Genomic DNA, 23804 nt, shown 5'->3' with positions numbered 1-23804 from the left:
AAATATTTGCAAACCATCTATCTGGTAAGGGGTTAATATTCAGAATACTATATCAAGAGAATTCCTAAAATTCAACAACAAAATATTAAACAACTCAAAAATGGGCAAAGAATTTGAATAGATATTTTCCCAAAGATCTACAAACAGCCAAAAAGCATAGGAAGAGACTCAACATCACTAATCATCAAGGAATCAAACCATAATGAAATGCCAGCTCCCACTCATAAGGGTTGCCACTATCAACAAAACAGAAAATAACAACTGTTTATGAGGATATGAAGAAATTAGAACTCTTGTACAATGTGGGTATATAAAATGGTACAGCCACTTTGGAAAATAGGAAGGTGGTTCCTCAAAAAATTTAAAAATAGAATTATCATATGATACAGCAATCCCACTTCTGCGTATATAGCCATAAGAACTAAAAGCAGAGTTTCAAAGAGATATTTGTACATCCATGTTCATAGTAGAATTATTCATAACAGCTAAAAGGTACAAGCACCCAGGCGCCCATTGACAGATGAATGTGGTATATACATACAATGGAACATTAGCCTTAAAAAGGAAGAAAATTCTGACATATGCTGAGACATAGATGAACCTTAAGGACATATGCTAAGTAATAAGCCAGTCACAAAGGGGCAAAACAATTTATTTATATAGACTGACATTTTAAACTTTGTAATTTAAATAGTCCTCTGTCGATTAATTTAGATATTGGAACATATTTTCCTCTTGAAAAAATTATAAATGTGAAAAGATGTTAAAAATAACTAGAAAAATACAAAAAATCCCCACGAGATACCGCTTCCACCCATTAGAATGGCTATAATAATTTTTTTAAAAAGATAGATGATAACTAGCATTAGCTAGAATATGGAGAAAAATGGAACCCTCATCCATTGCTAGTGGGAATGTTAGTATAGCCTTTTGGAAAAAAGTTTATCAGTTCCTCAAAAAATTAAGCATAGACTTACCATAGGACCCAGCAATGCCACTCCTTAGTATATACTCGAGAGAACTGAAAACATATGTCCCTATCAAAACTTACACACCCTATTACATGAATGTTCATAGCAGCATTATTCACAATAGCCCAAAAGTGTAAACCAGTCAAACACCCATCTATAATGAGTAAAGAAACAAAATGTGGCATATCTATACAATGGAATGTTACTCAGCATTAAAAAGCATAAAGTACTAATACATGCTACAACATGAATGACCCTTAACAGCATAATGATAAGTAAAAGAATGTAGTCACAAAAGACCTCATATTGCATGATTCCATTTATATAAGCTGTTTACAATACGCAAATCTATATAAAGTAAATTTGTGGTTGCCTCAGACTGAAGTAAAGAGGAATGCGGAGTGACGATTAATAGGTACAGGGTTTCTTTCTGGGATGATGCAAATGCTCTAAATTTAGACTCTAGTATTGCTGTGAATCCAAACTGCTTTTTAAAAAGTCTATTAAGTGCTCACTTTGGCAGCACATATAAAAAGTCTATTAAAAAATTAGATTGTGGTGATGGCTGCACAGCTCTGTAAATACATTATACTAAATACTGTATACTTTAAATAGGTGGATATTATGGCCAGTGAATTATATGTCAATAATTAAATATAAATGAAGGTTCAGACCATTCTTCATATAAGTTTATTCAGCTCATGATGCATGTGATAGGTGGCACTAATAGAATTAGAGAACTCGACTGTCATTCACAACGCATTGTAAGGACTCAGTAAATGCTTGCTGGATTTGTTGAATTGGGGTTTTTAAAAAAGATTATTTATAATAAATTAATGTTTTTTTCTTTTGGCATACAGTTCTATGAATTTTAACACATGTATACCTTTATGTTACCATCAAGAAAAGTGAAATACAGAACAGTTTCACTACCCCATAAAAGTTTCTCATGCTATCCTTTCATTGTCATCTCTTCCTCCCACCCATAATCTCTGGCAACCAGTGATCTGTTATCCATCATTACAGTTTTGTCTTTTCAAGAATGTCATATAAATGGAACCATACGGTATGCAAACATTGACATTGGCTTCTTTCACTCAGTATAATGCCTGAGAGATTCATCCAAATTGTCTTTATCAGTAGTTCATTTCTTTTATTGCTGAGTAGTAGTTCATTATATGGATAGACCATAGTTTATCTATTCACTCTTTGAAGAGCATCTGAGTTTCTTTTGGTTTGGGTAGTTATAAATGGAGCTTCTATAAACATTCAAGTATATAAGATTTCATTTACTTAAGGTAAACACCCATGAGTGGGTCATATGATAGATGCATAAGAAACTGTGAAACTATTTTCCAGAGTGGCTATATCACTGTGCATTTCCTCCAGTAAAGTATGAGGGTCCTAGTTGTTTTGTATCCTCACCAGTACCTGGTATTGTCAGTATTTTTCACTTTAGTTATTCTAATACATGTGCAGTAGTCACTCATTCCAGTTTTAATTTGCATTCTCTAATGGCTAATGATGTTGAACATCTTTCCATGTTCTTATTTATCAGACACATGTCCTTTTTAGTAAAGTGTTTGTTCAAATCCTTTACCCATCTGTATTTTTTTTAGTTTTTTATTGTTGAGTTTTGAGAGTTCTTAATATTCAGGGGACAAATCCTTTGTCAGATATATGTTTTACAGATCTTTTCTCCTACTGTATCTTTTCTCTTCTCTCTCCTAACAGTGTCTTTCACAGAACATATGTTTTTAATTTTGATGAAGTTCCATTTACCAAATTTTTCTTTGATGGATTATACTTTGGTGTCATGGCTAAGGACACTTTACCTAATTCTAGATCATGAAGACTTTTCTCCTCTGTTTTCTTCTAAAATTTTTATAGTTTCACATTCAGATCTATGATCCATTTTAAGCTGATTTTTATACAGCATTTGAGGTTTAGGTCAAGGTTCAATTTTTGCATATGATGACAAACAGTTCTAACACCATTATTTTGAAGACTGTCCTTTTTCTACAAAATTTCTTATAGACCTTTGTCAAAAACATAATAGCTTTATTTGTGTTAACCAATTTTTGGACTCTGTTTTATTGATCTATGTTTCTATCCTTTCACTAGTGTGGTTGAATTTTGAATAATCAAAAACTACTACTTATTATATCCATTTTGTACAAATAATAATAAACAACAACAACTGGAAAGATGTTTAATTACCTCTTCATAATACACTGCTGCCATTTCAAAGTTCTCATTGACTTCTGCTTCAAATGCAAAGAGCCGAAGCTGTTCACTGCTTGTATAAATGGTTGAGACAGCACCTTGAACATCATCTGGCATGGTCTTGAAAAATAGCAAAACATGAGGCAGACAAAATGAAGCAATTACAAGTAGAGATGTTTTATAAGAATAAACCAGATGTGAGACTCCAGTCATGAGGTCTAAAATGATATTGAGATTTCTCACAGTTTTGCCACTATAGTAAGAGAGTGAGAGTGAACCAAGAGAGAAATAACAAGTGTGAAAGAGAAGCTCTGTTACCTAAATACCAACAGTCTGAGCTCATGGAAGTGATCTCTCTTCCATCCTCAGGATCCCTAAGCAAGCTGCCTCTGACCTCAAATAGCTTCCTTCATTTTCTCTAGAGTATAGGATAAATATTTTAATTTTTTTATGTGCCATGACATGAAAAAGGTTGACAAGTAATAGCTAGAGTCTTCAAATAGTTAGAAAACATGAGACTAAGAGTAAAGCTTTGGAAGCTACATCTATACTTCTAGTGGGCTATTTAGAGAGATATACCATACAAAGAAGATATTATAGAAATAGCCAGAAAGGTAGGAGAAGATCCAGAAAAATAATATGTCCTATATATCCAGATAGAAAAGAAGTCTGGTGTAATGAATAATCTTCTAGGTCAGAAGCTATGGCCAAGAAAGACTCCCCAAAATTCTTTGATTAGAAGTAAAAATAATATCAGTGACTTTAACAATGAGTTGCTAAGTGATGTGAAGAAGAAAGAAAGATAAATTTGAGATGGGCCAAAGAAAGCTTCTGGTCATTGATTAATGACTCTGTTCTTAGTCCTCTTTAATTTCGATGATTTTGACCTCCAAATCCCTCTGGCAACATATTTCCATACCCAAATCAGAAATACTTTACCTCTAATATCCCACTCTCACAACTCACATTACAAGCCTTCTGCGTTGTTGTCACTTAGTCTTCTTAAAACTGCTAACTTCATTTCCTTCGTTTCCAATATGCCTATCACTTCTCAAGTGGATAAGCTTGGACCTCATGACCATTCACACATACTACTCTCTGAGCAGCATACTCAAGTCCCAGGTATCCTTATCCTTCTGCACTTGTCTTGAAAACTCCCAAATTAAAACACTCCCAAATTAAAACACTCCTTGAGATAAGAATGCTTAGGATTTACTCTCTTAACATAAATATTCTTATATATCATACAGAAGTATTAACTATAGCCATCACACTGTTATCACATCCCTAGTACTTATTTATCTTGTAACTGGAAGTTTGTACCTTCTAACCACCTTTCTCCATCCAGTTCCCTTGATCTCATCCAAGGTTTTCATTTTCTTGAATTCCTAGGAGTATTTGACAATGTTGACCACTTTTTTCTTCTTAAAATTTTCTTATTCTGGCTCTTTTGCCTTTTTAACAATTCATTTATCTCTTTCATTAATTCTTTTACTCATCTATCCTTTAAATTTGGTGTTTCCTAGGGTTTCACTACCAGCTTGCTTCTCTCTCTACTCAAGTTTTTCTTGGCAGCTTCATCTATGATCATAGTTTAACTAGCATCTATATACTCATGGCTCCCCAAATCTCATCTCCAACTCAGATCTCTCTCTTGAGCAAAACCCCACTAGAGGCAATGTTCAAAATTTAATTAAAAATCAGTTGCCTTCCACCAAATTTACTGATGTTGTAGTAAATTCTTGTCCTAGCTAATGGTGCAACCAGCTCCCCAGTCACTGAGCCTTAAACTTAAGAATCTTTGACTTTTCCTCCCAGCTATGTAATAATGAGTTAACATCACCAGTTTCATCGCCTCTAACTCATCTCATATACTGCTATCAGAGTGTTTTTCTGTACAAAGCCTCCCCAACACTCCCAACTCCCACACCAGGAACTGGCTTCATCTGCTTCTTTGTCCCTCAACCACTTCAACCTCTGCCCCTGAAATATATGCAGTTTCTGTACATGCCAAATTCTTCCAAGCTTCCAGCATCTGGGATATTTTCTATAACTAAAATGCTCTGAAATATCACATGGAGAACTTCTTTTTAGCCTTTAAGGCCCAACTCAAGTCACAGCTCTTCTGTGAATCCTTCCCTAAAAGGTCTCAGAGTGAAGTTTATCACTTTTCCTTTAGGTATCCCCTAACCTGCTCTACCCACTGACACACCTCTATCACAGCCCTTACCCTACTTTACTGCAGTTATTTGTATTTTGTGCCTGTCTCCTCTACTAGACAGGGGCTCCTTAGGGACAAAAGGCAATCGTTATTACCATCTCATACTCAATTGCTTTCCAAATTAAATAATCCAAATCATCTGTGCCCAATGTAGAATTGCACTCTTAATCCTAGGATACTGAACACTCTTCTCCTACTTCTTTCAGGAAGGCTGAACAAGGTGAAAGAAGAGTGATGGTGGCATAGAAGAAAAAACAGTGAAGGGGTGACTCCATAGTGTAGTGGTTAGTATGTTTGCTTTACAGGCAGAAGGTCCTGGGGTCGTGCCCCAGGTGGAGCCACGGACCATACCCCAGGTGTGCTAGGCCCCCTGTGTGAGCCAGGCCCTGTGCGCCCGGGTTGCACCAGCCCTCCCCCCCCCCCCCCGGGGATACCGGGCCCTGGGTGCACACTACGAGCATGTGGGAGGAGATGCCCTGCCTTCAGAGATCCAGTTCTTAAGGGGGAAAATGGCAACATCCAAAGATCAAGGGTAGAAGTTGGAGGCAGGGGACAATTAAACGGGGGTGGGGGGTGGGGGGTGGGGGGAGAGTGGGAAACAGTGCAAAAGAGACAAATAGAATAAAGGCTTTGAGGAGGCATAGCTGGTCAGAGACAGACTATCAGGGAGACAAAAAGACTGACTTCATCATTGTATTAAAATAAACCATAAAGGCATATATTTTAAAATGAGCAAATAAAAGTAATATGCAAGCTGTGCAAATAATAGATATAAATGGACAAGGAGGAGGAATAGAAAAGGCATTTTTGAAATGTCATTGTCATTCAGGTATACTATCTGAAAATTCATAGTTTTTCTTTGTTTTATTGTCAATCTTGTAGGAAAAAATTGAAAACTGCATGCATTTACAGAATAAATAGAATGATAATTTTTGCTCCATAATTTACATAGCTGGTTTTACATATTCTTTATCCATCACATTTGACAGTTGTGAAATTAATTTTTCTAGAAAGTTGAAGATATACACCCCGTTTTCCCTAAAATTAGTCTTATAACTTAAGCAGTTTCCTATCATCTGTTTTTAGCACCTAGCATAGAGCAGATATCTCAATAAATGTTTGTAGAATTAAGGAATAAAGGATGCAAGCAAGGAAGGAATCACTCAGGGGAAACCCTGATACTCTATAGGGCTCTGAGTTGAGTACCTACCTGGTTTAAAGCCACATGCATCTGATCCACCAAGAACACATAGAGCTCACTAATAAATGTCTGAAGTTCCTCCTGGCTTTCAAATGATGTTGTCTTCAAATATTTCTCTCTCACAATCTTTACCACAGCATGCTGTAAGAGACACAGGTCGCATATGATAATAGAGTCCAGCCCCATGCTGACAGCACAGGCCTCCCTTAAGCTTCCAGTCAAAGGCTCATCAGAACTTCAGAAGGTGATTGATTTCTCCCTTGGTGACCACTAAACTGTTGGCTCGCTGATTTTACCCCAATCAACATACTCTGTATGATTTATTTTCTTGATGTCACTATCATCACTAATATGGTCAATGCCGGACTCACACTGTGTAAAGAGAGTCATGAAGCCAAAGAAAACGTTAACATTAGGTTTACACATTATGTCTCTCACGGTGGTCATATGATTCAAGGGAGAAAGGCCAAATTTGAGAGTCTGGAGAATAAAATTCTGGTTCTTATCCTGCTACTATACAACCTCACAAATTATTTTTTGAGGTATTGGTACCTCAGTTTCCTTATCTGTTAAATAAATATGAATTTCTTGTATTACTTTCTTACTTCAGATTATTGAGAAGCCAAAGAGAAATAACAGGTAGTGAAGCTTAAAATGCTATACAAATAATATATTGCTACAGCCAGGATGGCTCCTCCTTCTTTTTCCCCCTAAGCTAATAACATTGCCAGGTTTTGTACTAAACACTTTCCATGAATGCATATTTAAATGCATATTTATTTAATTCTCATAATGACCCCATATGATAATATTAATATCAACCCTCATTGTTAGGCAAAGGAATCAAGGCTCAGAGAGGTAAAGTCACTTGACTAAGGTCATCCAGATAGTGATGGTAGAATCAGGAATCAAACCAAGATGTGATTATGCCACCTACTGAGAATAGCCTCTTGCCTTTATGAGCATCTATTATTTTTTATTTTATTACTTCCATGTGCTTTCTTTGTGTATCTGTTTAGTATAGTTCAAGGCACATAGTAAATGTGCATAGAGAGGAAGTGCAGTGAAGCAGCTAATAACATGAGTTCTGCACCTGAAACTAATATAAAATAATACTGAATGTCAACTGTAATCAAAAAAAAATTTTAAGAGGGGAAACGCGAAGGAAAATAAGAGATTCAAATTTCCAGCTACAAAATAAATAAGTTATAAGGATATAATGTATAGCATAGGGAATATAGTCAATAATATTGTGATAGTGTTGTACAGTGTCAGATGGTTGCTACACTTACCATACTGATCACTCCTTTAGATATATAAATGTTGAATAACTATAGTATATACCTGAAACTAATATAATATTGCATGTTAGCTATATGTTAATAAAAATCTTTAAAAAAAAAAAAAAAAAGAACAAGTTCTGGAGCCAGATTGCCTATAGTTGAATCCTACCTTTGACCTTTACTAGCTCTGTGACCTTCCACAAATTACTTAATCAATTGTTGCATTTCTCTATCTGTAAAATGGGGAGTACCTACCTCATAGGGTTGTTGTGAAGACATGAAGCATTTGAAATTTTGTCTAACATACAGCAAATACTCAAAAAATGTTAGCCATTATTATTTAGGAAATTACTATTAAGTAAATTTTTCACAAATCTTAGTGATTCTATGGCCTAGAGAAAAGTTTGTAATGAGAGACAGCGATAATAGTCATGGAATCTGTACCAGGTACACAGTTTCTGCTTGCTAGAGCAACATGAAATCTGGCCCAAAATCTGACCTAGCCTCAAGCAAAGAATTAAATTCTTAAAAGCTCACGCTCAGGATGGATACTGAACCATTCCAAGGCTCAGCAAGAGTGGAGCTTCTCTTAATAGTCTATTATGGAGAACACAGCTCTCTGCATCAACAAGAAAGAAAGATGAAAGTATAGTCAAACATAGCCAAAAAAAAAATATAACTGGGTATGTAGAGAAGATGCTTCCTGAAACACACAGAATAATTAAATAAATAAATATTTACCTTTAGTTGTTCTTTGAAAGCAAAGTATTTTCCAGAGCAATTAAGTTCATAGTTGAGCTGGCACTTCTGCTCCTCCAGGGTCTCACTATCTACATCACTCTCCAGTTTGGCCACCTGTTTTCCAAACATCCTGTGATACTCATCTAGAATGGCTCTAGAAATGTTCTTGATCTGCAAGTGGTAGTCACTCACCGCCTAGGAAAATATGAAATGTCTGATATAGAGGCCTCAGAGAGGTCAAGATGTGGAATAGAAGTCTGAAAACTGGATTGGGTTTTACATTGAATAATACTATAAGTATAAATTATCCTTTTCTTCCCATCTCAGAGACCAGCAGCAAAAGATTAAACACTAAATACTATTCACCATAAGGCACTGGTCACAAATAGACACAGAAAGGAAAATATGTAAAGCTACCATTTCTCACTCCTTTTGAAAAACATATTGAAAATCCATGCCTTATTTTCAAATGAGTACACTCAACACCTTATGCCTTATAGTTGGATCTTGGCTTCGTCACTTGCCTTCTGAGCTCCTCCTGTCCGACGAGTAAGAGGTGGCCTTGGAGGAATCATTTCCTTTACCCTGCATGAGGAAAACATAACAACTTTATTATCTGCATATTTATGTTCTCTTTATTTCCCACCTACAAAAAGTCTGGGTCAGGGGGATCTAGGATCTGTTCTCCCACTGTCCTTGAGCGCTGTGCTATTTTCTCATCAAAAAGCCTAGACATGAACCCCAGAATAATATATAGGTATGGACATAGGTATAGATAGAAAGGAAGCAAAGAAGACGCTACTCAGAGTAGCTAAGTAGTACTTTTGGCTAATTTGATCCCTGGTTTTACCCTTACGTATTTTAAACCATTGTTTGACTCGGGAGTTAGAAAAAATGAGTGTTAGCATTTTAGGTGCACCCAGTAGAGTCTCTGAAAGCATAAAGCTTTGGAAATTTAAATGGTGCAAGCAAGTAAAAGCTTTCCTTTCCTTTCCATCTAGGTTATAATTTACAAGACTACATTAAATTACAATGATGATATCCAACTTTATGGTAAGAAAATATATTTTGTCACTGTCAAACTACTATGCCAAAACTTCTACCTTCCATTTTCAGGAGACCTTACAAGAACCTAGAGGGAATTAATTTATAGCTTTTCCTCCTCATAGTTTCAGATTCCTGCTGAAGTATATTGTACTGCCTTAAAGTTTACTATAAAATTCAAAATTTCAGTTTTTCTTTAGTAGATCCTATGTGATTATATACCTCTCTGTAATTTCTAATTTTAATATTATTTAATAGTTAATATATTCATCATATTATTCAAAGCTTAAGAGATATGAAACAATATGTAATAAATTATCTTCTTCCAACTTTGCTTTCCAGCTACCCAGTTTCACTCCAGAGACAATGTTACTCATCCATTCATTCTTTCAACATATATACTGAGTGCCTCTTATCCAATAGGTGCCTTTCTAGATTCTGGGGAAAGGGCATTAAACAAAATGGACAAAAATGCTCTAGTGGGGAAAGAAAAACAATAAACAAGTTACATAATTAAGATAAATATGTTAGTGATATGTGCCATAGAGAACACAGGAAGGCAGACAGAGTTATGTTGGGGTTTGGGGTGGTAAAGTGGGAAAGTGTATTTCACTAAAGAAAGCCTTACTCCCTGAAATGATAACATTTGAGTGAAGACCTGAGGGAAGGAAAAAACAAGTTGTGTAGAAATCAGGGGCAAGGAAGTTACAAGCAAAGGGAACAACAAGTATAAAAGCCTTTCTGCAACAGTGTTCCTGGCATGTGTGAAGGATAGCAGGGAGGCCAGTTTGGCAGGACTGAAAAAGAGAGGGAAAAGCACAGAACATGTAGGCCCTTGAAAGCCGCTGTAAGGACTTTGATTTTTACTCAGAGTGTGATGGGGAGTCACTGGTAGTTTCTGAGCATAAGAGTTACTTGAATTGACTCCAATTTTAATACAATTATTATTGAATACTGTAATTAAGAATAAATTTTCCAAATGCCCATCGCATGAAGGAAAAAACAAAATGTGATATATCTATACTATGAAATATTATTCAGCAATAAAGAAATGAAGTACTGATATATGAAGTACTGATAAATGAACCTTAATAGCATTGTTAAATGAAAGAAACTAGTCACAAAAAAGAAACGCATGTTCTGTGGTTCCATTTATATGAAATGTCCAGAGTTAGCAAATATACACAGACAAAAAGTAGATAAATGGTTTCCAACGGATGGGAAGTAGGTAGCCATAAGAGTTGGGAGGAAATATAGAATGACTGCTAATCTATATGAAGTTTCTTTCAGAGGTAATAAAAATATTATAAAGTTGATTGTAGTGATGGCTGTACAACTCTGTGAGTATCCTAAAAGTCATTGAATTGTATACTTTAAATGGGTGGAATGAAAGGTATGTGAATTCTATCTCAATAAAGATATTTGAAATAAAAGTATAAATTACTTATTTTGGCTGCCTCCCTGTGTTTGTTTCTATGTATTAAGTAGAGGTGCTACATCTGCTGGTCTTGATAAAGTGGCTTTATGTAGTAGGTGACCTGTGGTGCTCAGTGGTATAGCCTCCCTAGTCACCTGGGCCATGTGCTCCAGGTGTGTCCCTTGGGTACCCTCCTGTTGTAGTTGATCCTTGATTGCTGTTGGTACATCAATGGGAGGGACTGACCCTCAAGTTGATTGGCTGTGAGGACTGCCTGTGACAACAGTGAAGGAACTGTTGTGCAGGGGCTGACCCCCATAGAGCAGGATTCTCTATCAGGGCTCTGGTGCCTCCCAAGTCAGCCCTTTGAATGTGTCATTTGTAGAAGTGGTTGGGTGGTGCTCTTGGTGTGGTCTGAAGCTGGTGTGTTGGTTCTGGGGCCTCTTGGGAGGGGCTTTGGTGCAGGCGAAGGTCAGCACTTCCATGGGGTCACCCGACATGACCTAAAAAGTGATATGCTGATGAATGCCACTTGTGCTAGGATTAGAGGTGCCTAGGAAAGGGTAAGCTTCAAACTGAGGTTAGCTGGTTACTAGTGCCAGGCTTGGGGCTGGTTAGCAAGAGGTACAGAGCACACTGAGGCCAGATGCTGCTTGTTTTGGGTTTGTAAAGCTTTGAGAGATTTTAGAAAACTCTGTATTACAAGCTAAGACAGGTAATTTGTATGAAAAAGCCACCAAAAGTGTCTCGAATGGGTCCAAAAGTTGGGTGGAACAGGTCTCAGGGAATCACCAGGGTGGAACAAACAGTGTTAGCCAGGTTAATGGAGACTCAGATATGGTGCCTGCAGGCTGGGAAGGGGGAGAATTCAACAAAGGAACAATGTCCCAAATGAAAGAACAGAATAAAACTCCAGAAAAAGAACTAAATGAAATGGAGGCAAACAATCTAGCAGATGTAGAGTTTGAAACACTGGTTATAAGGATGCTCAAGGAACTAAGTGAGAACTTCAGCAAAGAAATAGTAAGCCTAAATAAAGGCATAGAAACCATTAAAAATAAGCAGTCAGAAAAATAAAGTATATAATAAGTAAAATAAAGAATACAATAGAAGGAACCAGAAGATTAGATGAAGCAGAAGGCAAAATCAGGGTAGCAGAAAACACCTAATCAAAACAGCAAACAAGAAAAAGAATTTAAAAAATAAAGATAGTTTATAGGAGCCTCTAGGACAACATCAAGCACAACAAAATTCGCATCATGGGGTAGCAGAAAAAAAACAGAGAGAGCAAGGAATTGAAAAACTATTTCAAGAAATAATGATGGAAAATGTTCCTAACCTGGTGAAGGATATAGATATACAAGTCTAGAAAGGGCAGAGAGTCCCAAACAAGATGAACCCAAAAAGGCCCACATCGAGGCACATCATAATTAAAATGCCAAAGGTTAAAACAAAGAGAAAATCTTAAAAGCAGCAAGAGAAAAGCAGTTAATTATCTACAACGAAGCTCCCATATTGCTATCAGCTGATTTCTCAACAGAAACTTTGCAGGACAGAAGGGACTGGCTTACACTATGGAAAACAGTATGGAGGTTTCTCAAAAAGCTAAAAATTGATCTACCATATGATCAAGCAATTCCTCTACTGGGTATTTACCCCAAAGAGGTGAAAATCCATAGCCAAAAAGATATTTGTACATCAATGTTTATAGCAACATTATTCACAGTGGCAAGTACATGGAAGCAACCAAAGTGTCCTACGATAGATGACTGGCTAAAGAAACTGTGGTACATATATACAATGGAATATTGCTCAGTCAAAAGAAGAGATTTAATACCACCATTTGCAACAACATGGATGGACCTCGAGATAATCATGCTGAGTGAAATAAGGCAGACAAAAAAAGTTGAAAATCACATGATATCACTTATATGTGGGATATAAACCTAAAAGCAACAAATGAACAGGAGAAACAAACAGAGACTCATGGATATGAACAATGTACTAGTGGTTATCAGAGGGTAGGGGGAGAGGATTGGTAGATGGGAGAAAAAATTTAAATCATTTCTTGAATTAAAATAATTATTTAACTAATTAATTAATTTAAAGAAAAGAAATACTAAATGAAGTCCTGGCTAAAATGAACGGACACTGGTCAATAATTCAAAGACGAATAAAGAAATTAAAAACTCTGGTACTTTTGGTTTATAATTCCTCTTTATCTCTTTTTTAGAAAAAAAGTCCTAAAATAATAACTATAAATATTTGTATAAAAATATGTGACAATGATATAAAGACAGGGGTGGGGAGAGAGAAAGGTATAGGAATAGGGTATATAATATTGAAGCTAAATTGGTAATACGCAAACTAGGTTGTTATAGATTATAGATAATCATTGTAATCCCCAAAGTAAGCACTAAGAAAATAACTAAAAAATATAAATAAAAGGAAAGAGACTCTAAATCATACATTGTTAAAAATCAATTAAATATATAAAAGGCAGTGATGAAGGAGATAAATAGATATATGGTAGAAGTAAATCCTTCTTCAGTAATCACATTAAATGGCTTAAACTTTCCTATTAAAAGGCAGAGATTGGCAGATTGGATTTTTTTAAAAAACAGGATCCATCTATGTGTTGTCTACAAGATAGTCCTTTTAGATAGAAAAACACGAAGAGGTTGAAAGTAGGAAGATAGAAAAAGATATTTTGTGCAAAAAGTAACACAAACAGAGCTGGGGTGGCTATATTACCATCAGAGAAAACAGACTTTAAATCAAAAAAGATAACAAGAGACAAAGAGATATAAAAATCATAAACATAAATGTACCTTACAGCAGAGCCCTAAAATAAATCAAGCAAAAATCGAGACAATTGAAGAGAGAAATAGGCAGCTCCTCAACAATAAAAACTTTAATACCCCACTTTCAATAATAGAACAACCAGAGAGAAGATCATAAGGAAATAGAGGACTTAAACAATAGTATAAACCAATTTTACCTATGAACATCTACAGAACGCTCCATCTAACAACACAGAAACACATTCTTCTCAAGTGCACAGGAAACATTCTGCAGGACAGATCATATGATAGGTCACAAAATAATCTCAATAAATTCTAAAAGACTGAAATCATACAAAGTATCTTTTCTAATTACAATGGGAAAAATTAGAAATCAATAACAAAGGTAACTGAAAACTGAAAAATTTGCAAAAATCTGGAAATTAAGCAACTCATTTTTTAAAAATTAGTTTTAAGTATACAGTACATTAGTTAGACATTTATATTGTTTATAAAATGATCCCCCTAATTGCTCCTTCTCTCCTCCGGTTTTCCACCTAGCCAATATATTAATGCTAACTACATTCTCTATGCTATTCTCCTCCTCATCCCTGTGACCATCTATCGACCACTAATTTGTACTTCTTTAACCCTACACCCCTTACCCCAGCCCACCAAACTCCCCTCCCCTCTATCTATCACCAAATTGTGCTATATATTTGTGAGTCTATTTTTTATTAGTTTGTTCTTTTTGTTCTTTAGATTCTGCATATCAATGAAATCATATGGTATTTATCTTTCTCTGTCTAACTTATGTTTATTATTGACTAAGCATAATAACCTCTAGGTCCATTTTTTAATGACCGAGTAATATTCCATTGTATATATGAACCATAACTTCTTTATCCAATCATCTAACCAACACACTTTTAAACAATATGTCAAAAAAAAAAAAAACACAGGGAAATAAGAAAATACATTGAGACGAATGAGAACAAAAACACAACATACAAAAACTTATGGGATGATATGAAAGAAGTGTTCATAGAGAAATTTATAGCTCTAACTCGTACATTAAAAAGAAGAAAGCTTGCAAATCAGTAAACTAACTGTATACCTTAAAAAATTAGAAAAGGAGAAAAAACTAAACTCAAAGGTAGCAGAAGTAAGGAACTAATAAAGATTAGAGTTGATATAAATAAAATAGGAAAAAAAAAACAGAAATTCTTTGAAAAGACCAATAAAATTTATAAATCTTTAGGTAGGTGAACTCAGAAAAAAGAAAAAACTCCAATTACTAAAATCAGAAATAAAAGTTGGGAGATTGCTCCCCATTTTACAAAGATAAAAAGAATAATAAAAGAATATCATGAACAACTGTACATCAACAAATTGGATAACCTAGATGAAATGGACAATTTTCCTAGAAATACAATCAAGCACTACAGTACAATATAAATTAGTTTGTAAAGAATACATATATGTATTACATACATATGTGACATGGGATGTGTGTTTGTATAATAGGGGCTTTACAATAACTTCAGAAGGATATATGCCAAGGTGATAAAAGTGGTTATCACTGGGTAAGCAGAAATCTGAGTGTTTTTACATGTTTTCTTGCTAATCTTGATTTTCTCAAAATTTTTGTAGTAGGCATATACTGTTTTAGTAATAAGAAAATAGTAACATAAGAAACTTCATTTGAAAAGAAAAACAGAAAATTGATGCTTATCCCAGGGGAAATTACATTTACGGGAACAAACTGACTTTCTTTTACTTATATCTAAATCGTTTTTGCAAAACAGATATGAGAACCATTGCTACATACCGTCCGGCTAGCTCCTCTGGCATTCGCTTTGGAACCAAGGCTTTGTCTAGCTCTATCTCCAACACGATGTATGTCCCTGCTTCTACATATTGCTGTAAAGACATTTTTCTCTAATTTATTCTTTTCAGAAAAAGATATTTATGAAAAAATTTTAGTAACATAAGATAATGTTCACAATGTAAGTGAGAAAACTGCATATATCACTATACATATAATGTGATCTTGACTGCTAAAATATTTTTTACATAGAAAAACAACTAGAAAGAAAAATAGCAACAGTGGTTATGTCTTGCAGAAAAGGGTTTTCAATTTAATTCTTGGAGATATTTACCCTAGCTGAAGCCCTATTAACTTGTTCAAGACTTTTCTTGAAACTGTTTTAAGTGAATGCCATTATTTCTTCCACTAACGCTCTTTCATGAGTCCTGTAGAAATATTCTCTTCATAACCTTCTGATATTCCCACTCACAGTCTCCTCACCACCATCTACCAACTGCAACCTGATGGACATTTCTACCCAGCATTGTACATATACCATGTCCAAAATCGAACTTCTCATTTCCCCCTGTATTAACTTCTCTTTTGACTTTTCTCTTAATGATTTCATCACCCTTCCAGAAAGTAAAGCTCGAAACTTGAGTTATCTTTAACTTTTCTTCCTTGACAACCCTAAAGCTTCTCAATTTCACACTTTACCTCTTCAAGTTTCTGACTTCCTTTAATACAACCCCTTCCCTAAATCAGACTGTCATCAACACTCATCCGTACTATAAGAAAAGCCTATAAACTGATATCTAAAGCCCCTATCTCAATTTCAATTTCTCTTTTTCACATCCTTGCAAGAGTTCTACCCTGAAACACATATGAGGTCTTATTTCTAGATAGCTTAAAAACCTTTAATGTGAGTCCCTAAGATGAGGTTCAAGAGTCCCTTGTTCCCTATAGATTGAAGCCCAAACTTTTTAGTAAGTCTCTCAAAACCATTCTATAACTCAACTCAGCCTCTCTTTTCTTTCTCATTTTATTCTAGAATCTCTCCTTTCTTTTCATTTCTCTATACCATACACTGAAGTAATTGATGCACTCAGAATTCAGCTATCTTTTATTGTGCCTTGACTCAAGCTGTTCCCTGGCCATAAAATGCCTCTCCCTCTATCTTTATCTGGCAAAAGGTTCTCTTCATCTTTCACTACTTAGCTTGAATGACATCTCTTCCACAAAGCCTTCTGAGACTGTCCTATCCTAGTAGCTATTACTCTGTCTTCTCTGAGACCACACAGCACTTTTATTTGTACTACTAGGATAGCATTCATCAAAATTCTATATTACTATTAGTTATGTACCAGTCTGTTTTAACCACCAGACTTGAGTGTCCTGAGAGCAGATGAATAAGTGCTGCAGATAATGCATCTTTGCATCCCTCATAGCACTTAATATAGTAGAGTAATAAAAGACACATAATTTTAATGCTGGAAAGGACCTCAAAGTTAATCTGGTACCTCCTCATTTTAGAAAGTCTCAACAAAACAAAGAAATTTGTCCAAGGTTATAAACTAATTATTGGAAATCTGAGATGGTAACTCAAATAATGAGCATTTTTCACTATACCATATACTACCTTGCTCAATAAAGAACTGATGAATTTAAACTTAATTTTCCAACTCTTTATTCATAGTTACCTGTCCTTCTGGATTGTGGTTTAGAGTGGGTTCAATTTCCAAAGGAGTATCTGAACTCTGAGATTTTATACTAGACGCTTGCTGAAAGAAAATGAACACACCTCAAAAATGGAATTCTTACATGGTCTTCATAATGGCAGGAATGATGATTATTATGTTGCACCAAAATACAAACTAAATTGAGGCAATTCACAAAATAAGAAATCAGTGCAAACCTCCAGAATGCAACAAAACCAGCAAAATCATCACTTTCTCAACAACCTACCACATCCCCAGGCATAGGCCTTCCTTTATCTGTTTCTTACTATTTTTTCTTCTTTCAGGTTCTTAGAAATAACTGGTTTAGACAATGGAGAATTAATTCCTCCTATTTTGTTATTTTGAATCAAATGATGGCCAGTATCCCGGAACAAGCTAAATAAACACTTAGTCTGAAAAAAAAAACAAACAAAAAAACAAAAAGATGCAATGAATCATAGACAAATAAAAGAAACCCAAATTATTACTTAATATCATTTAGTCTTCTAGATAATTTCATCATTGTAGGATCAAAGAGAGCTCAGGAAAGTGAAAAACTTCATTGCATTGCCACACTTGTTGAATGGGTAAAACCACTGTAGAAAGTTAGCTGCCCACCCTATCACTTAAATTCCCAAGGGGAGACTTTTCAATCTGGCTTGATTTTGGTATCTTATAACTTGTTATCAGACAGCTTTCAATCCTTGATGCATAATTTCAAATAACTTTAAGTGGTAGGATTTATTTCTGTATAAGAAGTATTATCTTATTACTACTAACCCATCAATTAGGATTTGAAGAATAGGGCAAGTTTAAGGATCAAAATAAAAACTTTGCACAGGGAAATTCAAACTATAGATAAACACTGTAAAAGAACCTTACAAAAATGTTTAAATTAAACAACATGAATGAATCAAAATATAATTTATGCTGAGTGAAAAAAAACAGCCACCTGCTCCCAAAAAAGGGGAGGAGTAAACAGAGATAGAAGAGGAGGATAACAGGAAAGGTCACGAGAAAACACTGGGGGTAATGGATATTTTCACTATTGTTTTTTCCATTTAACTATCTATCTACACAACACTAATGATTTTTTTAAATGGATGAATATTCCATCATTTTTATTTACAATAATTTAATAAGCCTTTTTATATTTTAGACACATAATCTTATTTTTTGGTTTCGCTATTATAAATCCCCAAAAGTTTTCACGAATATAGGGGTTGCAACCCTATTAAATTATTTAAGAATAATCCCAGTAAGTGCAATTTCCGATTCAAAGGATACTTATATAGAGTTTGCTACTCAGTTGGTTTGAAAATAGATAATGGGTCTTTCATGACTCTGTTATTGAAAAATAGCTGTCCTAATAATGATAGAATAGTATATGAAATAGTATATGAATACATATATTAAATGTTTTTATTATTGTATTTTACAAAGCCTCACTTTCTCCTAGAAGCAATATGATTAAATTGACCTTTTGCTTGAATATATACATATATATTCTTTTTCTATATTTAGACAAATGGATGATTTTAACATTTTTAACATCTGAAAACTGAGAGAACCATGTGCTTATTCATCAGCACATGGATTTAAATTTTTGCACAATTAACATAATAGATTTCTTTCATTATCCTAAAGATTTTGTATCCAACTTTACTGAGGTAAAATTGTAACAAATTACATATCTAAAGTATACAGTTTGATTAATTTTGGCATATACATACACATGTGAAACCATCACCACAATCAAGATGACCAACATTTCCATCATCCCTCATAGTTTCTTCGCATTCCTTTGTAATCCATCCCTCCCTCTATTCCTGTTCCCAAGCAACCACCGATCTGCTTTCTATGGCTTTAGGTTAGTTTTCTAGAATTGTAAATAGAACCATAAAGTATGGACTCTCTTTTGTCTGGCTTCTTTCACTTAGCATGATGCATTTGGGACTCATCCATGTTGCATGTATCAAGGGTTCCTTTCTCTTTTTTTCTAAGTAGTATAGATATACCATACAATTTCTTTCTCTGTTCACCTATTAATAGAGATTTGGATTGTTTCCAGTTTTTGGCTCTAATTTTTTGAGGTTCAATGGCAGAATGACAGCAAGCCTCTATATTTAACATCCCAGTATGAAAACTGGCTCCAGATATCCATTGCAAAGATGTATATGCTACAGATGTTAAGTAAACATGTATATAAAAGATAAATTAGGATAATACATTCTACACAATTTTTTCTTACCTTTTCAAAGACTGTACTGTCTAGGTAAGGATAAATATGAAAAGCTCCCCGAATTCTCTTTACACCTGGATACAGCAATGGGACCATATTAACATAAGCCACACCATGAAATGAAAGCTGACTTTCATCATCTGCCTAAAGGAATAAAACCAGAGAGATATTAGTGGTATAGAGCAATGCAGCATAAGGTATGGAGCTCTGCCTCAACAGTTTAAAGACCTGGCTTTAGGGACAAGTTATGCTATTTAACTAGCTGACTTTGGGCCATTAACATAGACATTTAGGGCTTATTTCTTTATCTCTAAAATAAGCTTAATATACAGTAGTCACTGAGATAATGCATAAAAATAGTGCTAGTGAATAGTAAAGGCAGTAGTTGGATCAACACATACACAAATTAATTGATAAAATATAAATTCAACCAAAAAGTCAATTTCGCCATGTTGCTTCTTTGAAAAAAACAACTTTGTGAAAAACAACAATAACAACAACAACAACAAAACCTTAAAAGATATCAGAAGCTGTGGCTTTTAGCTTTCGATCACAGATTCACATGAATAAAAGGGGTCTTACAAATCATCTGAACCAATGTTGACAAATAGGTTTTAACTGATGCCGACATTTTAATCAATTGGTAGAGGTGTCTTAGAGTACTGTGTTGAAAAAGATTCTGTATCTTTATCTGGGTTCAGAAGGGAAGAGTGCTCTAACAGATCAGTGCTACCGGCCACTGATGAAGGAAGATGAATAACAGTCTGCTGTTATGTATTTGTCTTCCCTAATCTCATCCAAACTCTCATTACAAAGATGAAGAATATGTCAATAAATATATCTTAACATCATTTTAAATGGCCATATGGTTTACCATAGGAAACTTTTATAAGGAAAAGAGTGAAGGAAAACATTTAATTCTCACAAGGCTAAAAGTAATCTCTTTCATTTTGCCTATTAAAATAATAATTAGAAATTAAAGTCCTATGTTCATATGATAACATTATGTTGTTTAGAAATCTAAGCAAAGAGAGAGGTAGAAAGACAGTAGTAGTATTTTCATTCTGCAAAATCCTATTTTAAAAATCAATAAAATAATTTAGGTACTTGTTAAGTATCTGATATATGTCATAAATCATGCTAGGTACTGTGGAGAATACAAAGCAGTCAAAGACAGGAGCCCTATCCTCAGGGAGTTTATGAACAAGCATAAAAGACCACACATGCACAAGTAATATATTCTAGGCTCATCGAAGCTATATCTTTTCAGACTAGTAGTACATCTATGAACCCTATTACTCTAATTAGTAGGCTAAAATATTTTAAGTAGGTAAGTCTAAAGGAAATTCAGAAAAATGTATTAGTTTGAACCATATTGCCAATATTTAACTACTTTTGACCTATAAAAATATCTATTTTGTATGGTTTTATCTATGGTAAAACTGTAATGAAGGGCTAAAGGGAAATATGATGTCAGAGAATAAAAGCTAAATAACTTTCAGTGGACAATAGGGAGCTAGGATGACCAGTTATCCTAATTTGCCAGGGATGGAAGTTTCTTGAGACATGAAACTTTCAGAACTATTCAGCAAATCAGAATCAGTTGGTCACCCTAGGGAACAGCCACATCCATTCATATACTCCATTGTATTAGAATTAGAAGCAGAATAACAGGTTGGGTCTGAGCCAGCATTTCTTATATAAATATTTTTAAGTAAAGAAATTTACCTTATCAAATCTGGTAGCTTTTCCTTTGGGTGCAGTAATCAGAGGAACTCTTGTGATTTCTACAGGCCAGAGTCGGCAATCAGCAATTCGCTTCTGAAAACTGAATATCAAGAATTAGCCCACAAGCATTACATGTGAAATGGACTTAGCATAATTTAGGTTAAAGAGAAGTATTCATCTCTTTTAAAAAGTAATGGGATACACATATATAAAATTTTTATTAGGTAAGTGGGTTTTTATACCTTTTCAAATCTATAAAATTCTGAAAATAATTCTACTGTACTTCTAACAGAGGCAAATTGTACATTTTTAGAGCAATTTTGCAATATGAATCAAATGCCTTAAAATGTTCATAATCTTTGGCCCAGAAATTCCACTGCTAGTCATTTATTCTAAAGAAATAATCAGACAAATATGCAAAAATAGTATAAAATACATTTATAATTACTGTGAAAATAGAATAGGGGTTCCAGTGTCAGCTGACTGGCATGCTAAGAGTTTAGAAGTTCTCACAACTGTCCTCAAAACAAGAAAGAAGCTGACGAAACTGAAAATCAGCAAGTTTTCTTAGATCAATCTAAGAATTAAGTTCATAGGGCAAATCACCGCACTGAAATTTGGAGAGACAGCTAAGTACAGAGCATTACAACTGAGATCAGTTTACAGGCAGCAGAAGCCCCTGGAGTCTATAACAGGTAGAAACACTTTAATGGTAATTTTGACAAATTGCTGGAGGCTGAGTGTGGACCCCAAGAGTTAAAAACTCCTAGGGTCTCAGTCTCAGGGGTTCCCCACACTTTTTGGGGTTTTAAATCAAGGAACCCCAGAATTTTCTCATAGTGAAGACAGGATAAAAATCCTCTTAGGCAGAGAGAAGGGAAAAGTAACCATTTTTGAAATATGCCCAAAGTGTCCTCCATAATGAAGGCCTACTAAGGGAAACTACAGAGCCTTATCTTACCCAGGGGAAGGGCAGTTAGACACCTCCAGCCCCATCTGGCCTTCCCATCTCATATAAAGACAGAAAGAAAAAAAGGTTATTAAACACTTCTGAAGGTCACAGCCCAGGGACTCAAATCCATTAAAATACTGAGATTTAATCACAGGATTAAAGAAGACTTTCCCTCGCCATAAATAGAGTCTAGTATAACAGTGGATTACAACTGAGAAACTGCAAAACACAGACCCTATTTAAGAAAGTTCTTAGGCAAACCCAAAGAGAAGAGGGGAGGAGCAAAAAAAGAAAAAAAGAAAAAGGAAATCAAAGGTTTCAACACCTATAGCTACAGCTACTGCAAACATTAAACACAGCCCAGCTCCTAGCCAGATAAATATACACCCTCACACTAAAAAACCTAATTATCTTGTTTCTTATTACTCAGTACACAATATCCAGCTTTCTACAAAAAATTACAAGGGCAAGAGTATTGTCATTAAATACTTTTTCATGTTCATAAATGTCAAAAAATAAATCAAATAAAAAATGACAAGGAACGCTAAAGACAAGATATATACTGTCTGAAGAGATAAAGCTAGCATAAGAACTAGACTTAGGTATGACACAGATCTTGAAATGATCAGAAAGGGAATTTAAAATATTGATGATTAATATGTCAAAGTCTCTAATGGAAAAAGCAGACAACATGCAAGAATACAGGGGTAATTAACCAATGTCATCCCAATAAATTTAATTTAAAAAGAATAGGTGGGTCATGTAAGCAGGAGGCAGAAACTCAAGGAATCAAAAGAAAATACCAGACATCAAGAATACTGCAATAAAAATGAAGAATTCATTTGATGGGCTTATCAGTAGACTAGACATGGCTGAGAAAAGAATCCGTGAGCTTGAAGATATGTCAATAAAAACTTTCCAAACTGAAATGGAAAGGGGGAAAATATGAAAATCATAACAGAAATTCAAGAATTATGAGATAATTACAAAAGATGTAACAGGGATACTGGAAAGAGAAAAAAGTGAGAAAGGAACAAAAGAAATAATTGAAGTTACAATGACTGAGAATTTTATGAAATTAATGGCAGACACCAAACCATAGATCCAGGAAGCTTGGAGAATGCCAAGAATGATAAATACTAAAAAATCTACACCCAGGTATATCATATTCAAACTTCAGGAAACCGAAGAAGAAATCAAAATCTTGAAAGAAGCCAAAGGAAAACATACCTTTTCTACAGAGGAACAAGAATACGAATTACATTGGACTTCTCATCAGAAACCATGTAAGCAGGAAGAGAGTTAAGTGAAATATTTAAAGTTTTGAAAGAAACAAACCACCAATCTAGAATCCTGTAACTGGTGGAATTATTTTTCAAAAGTGAAGGAAAAATAAAGATTTTCTCAAACAAAAATGGAGGGAATTTGTGGCCAGTAGACCAGCCCTACAAAAAATGCTAAAAGTCT

At 34.7% G+C, this 23804-nt stretch overlaps 1 protein-coding gene across 1 annotated transcript in view; it reads right to left on the bottom strand.

Annotated features, from left to right (window-relative positions):
• The window catches only part of CFAP70 (cilia and flagella associated protein 70), a 76873-nt gene that overhangs the window by 25267 nt on the left and 27802 nt on the right, over positions 1-23804 (bottom strand). The window contains 10 exon segments of the mRNA XM_016156921.2: positions 3192-3317; positions 6629-6760; positions 8644-8838; positions 9168-9228; positions 15719-15810; positions 17398-17478; positions 17663-17690; positions 17692-17828; positions 19667-19801; positions 21386-21485. Coding sequence (XP_016012407.1) covers positions 3192-3317; positions 6629-6760; positions 8644-8838; positions 9168-9228; positions 15719-15810; positions 17398-17478; positions 17663-17690; positions 17692-17828; positions 19667-19801; positions 21386-21485 — 1087 coding nt within the window.

Source organism: Rousettus aegyptiacus, unplaced genomic scaffold (genome assembly GCF_014176215.1).
Source record: "Rousettus aegyptiacus isolate mRouAeg1 unplaced genomic scaffold, mRouAeg1.p scaffold_m13_p_6, whole genome shotgun sequence".
Taxonomy (NCBI): domain Eukaryota; kingdom Metazoa; phylum Chordata; class Mammalia; order Chiroptera; family Pteropodidae; genus Rousettus; species Rousettus aegyptiacus.
The sequence above is the reverse complement of the archived record's forward strand: the minus strand, read 5'-3'. Positions and strand labels throughout refer to the sequence as shown.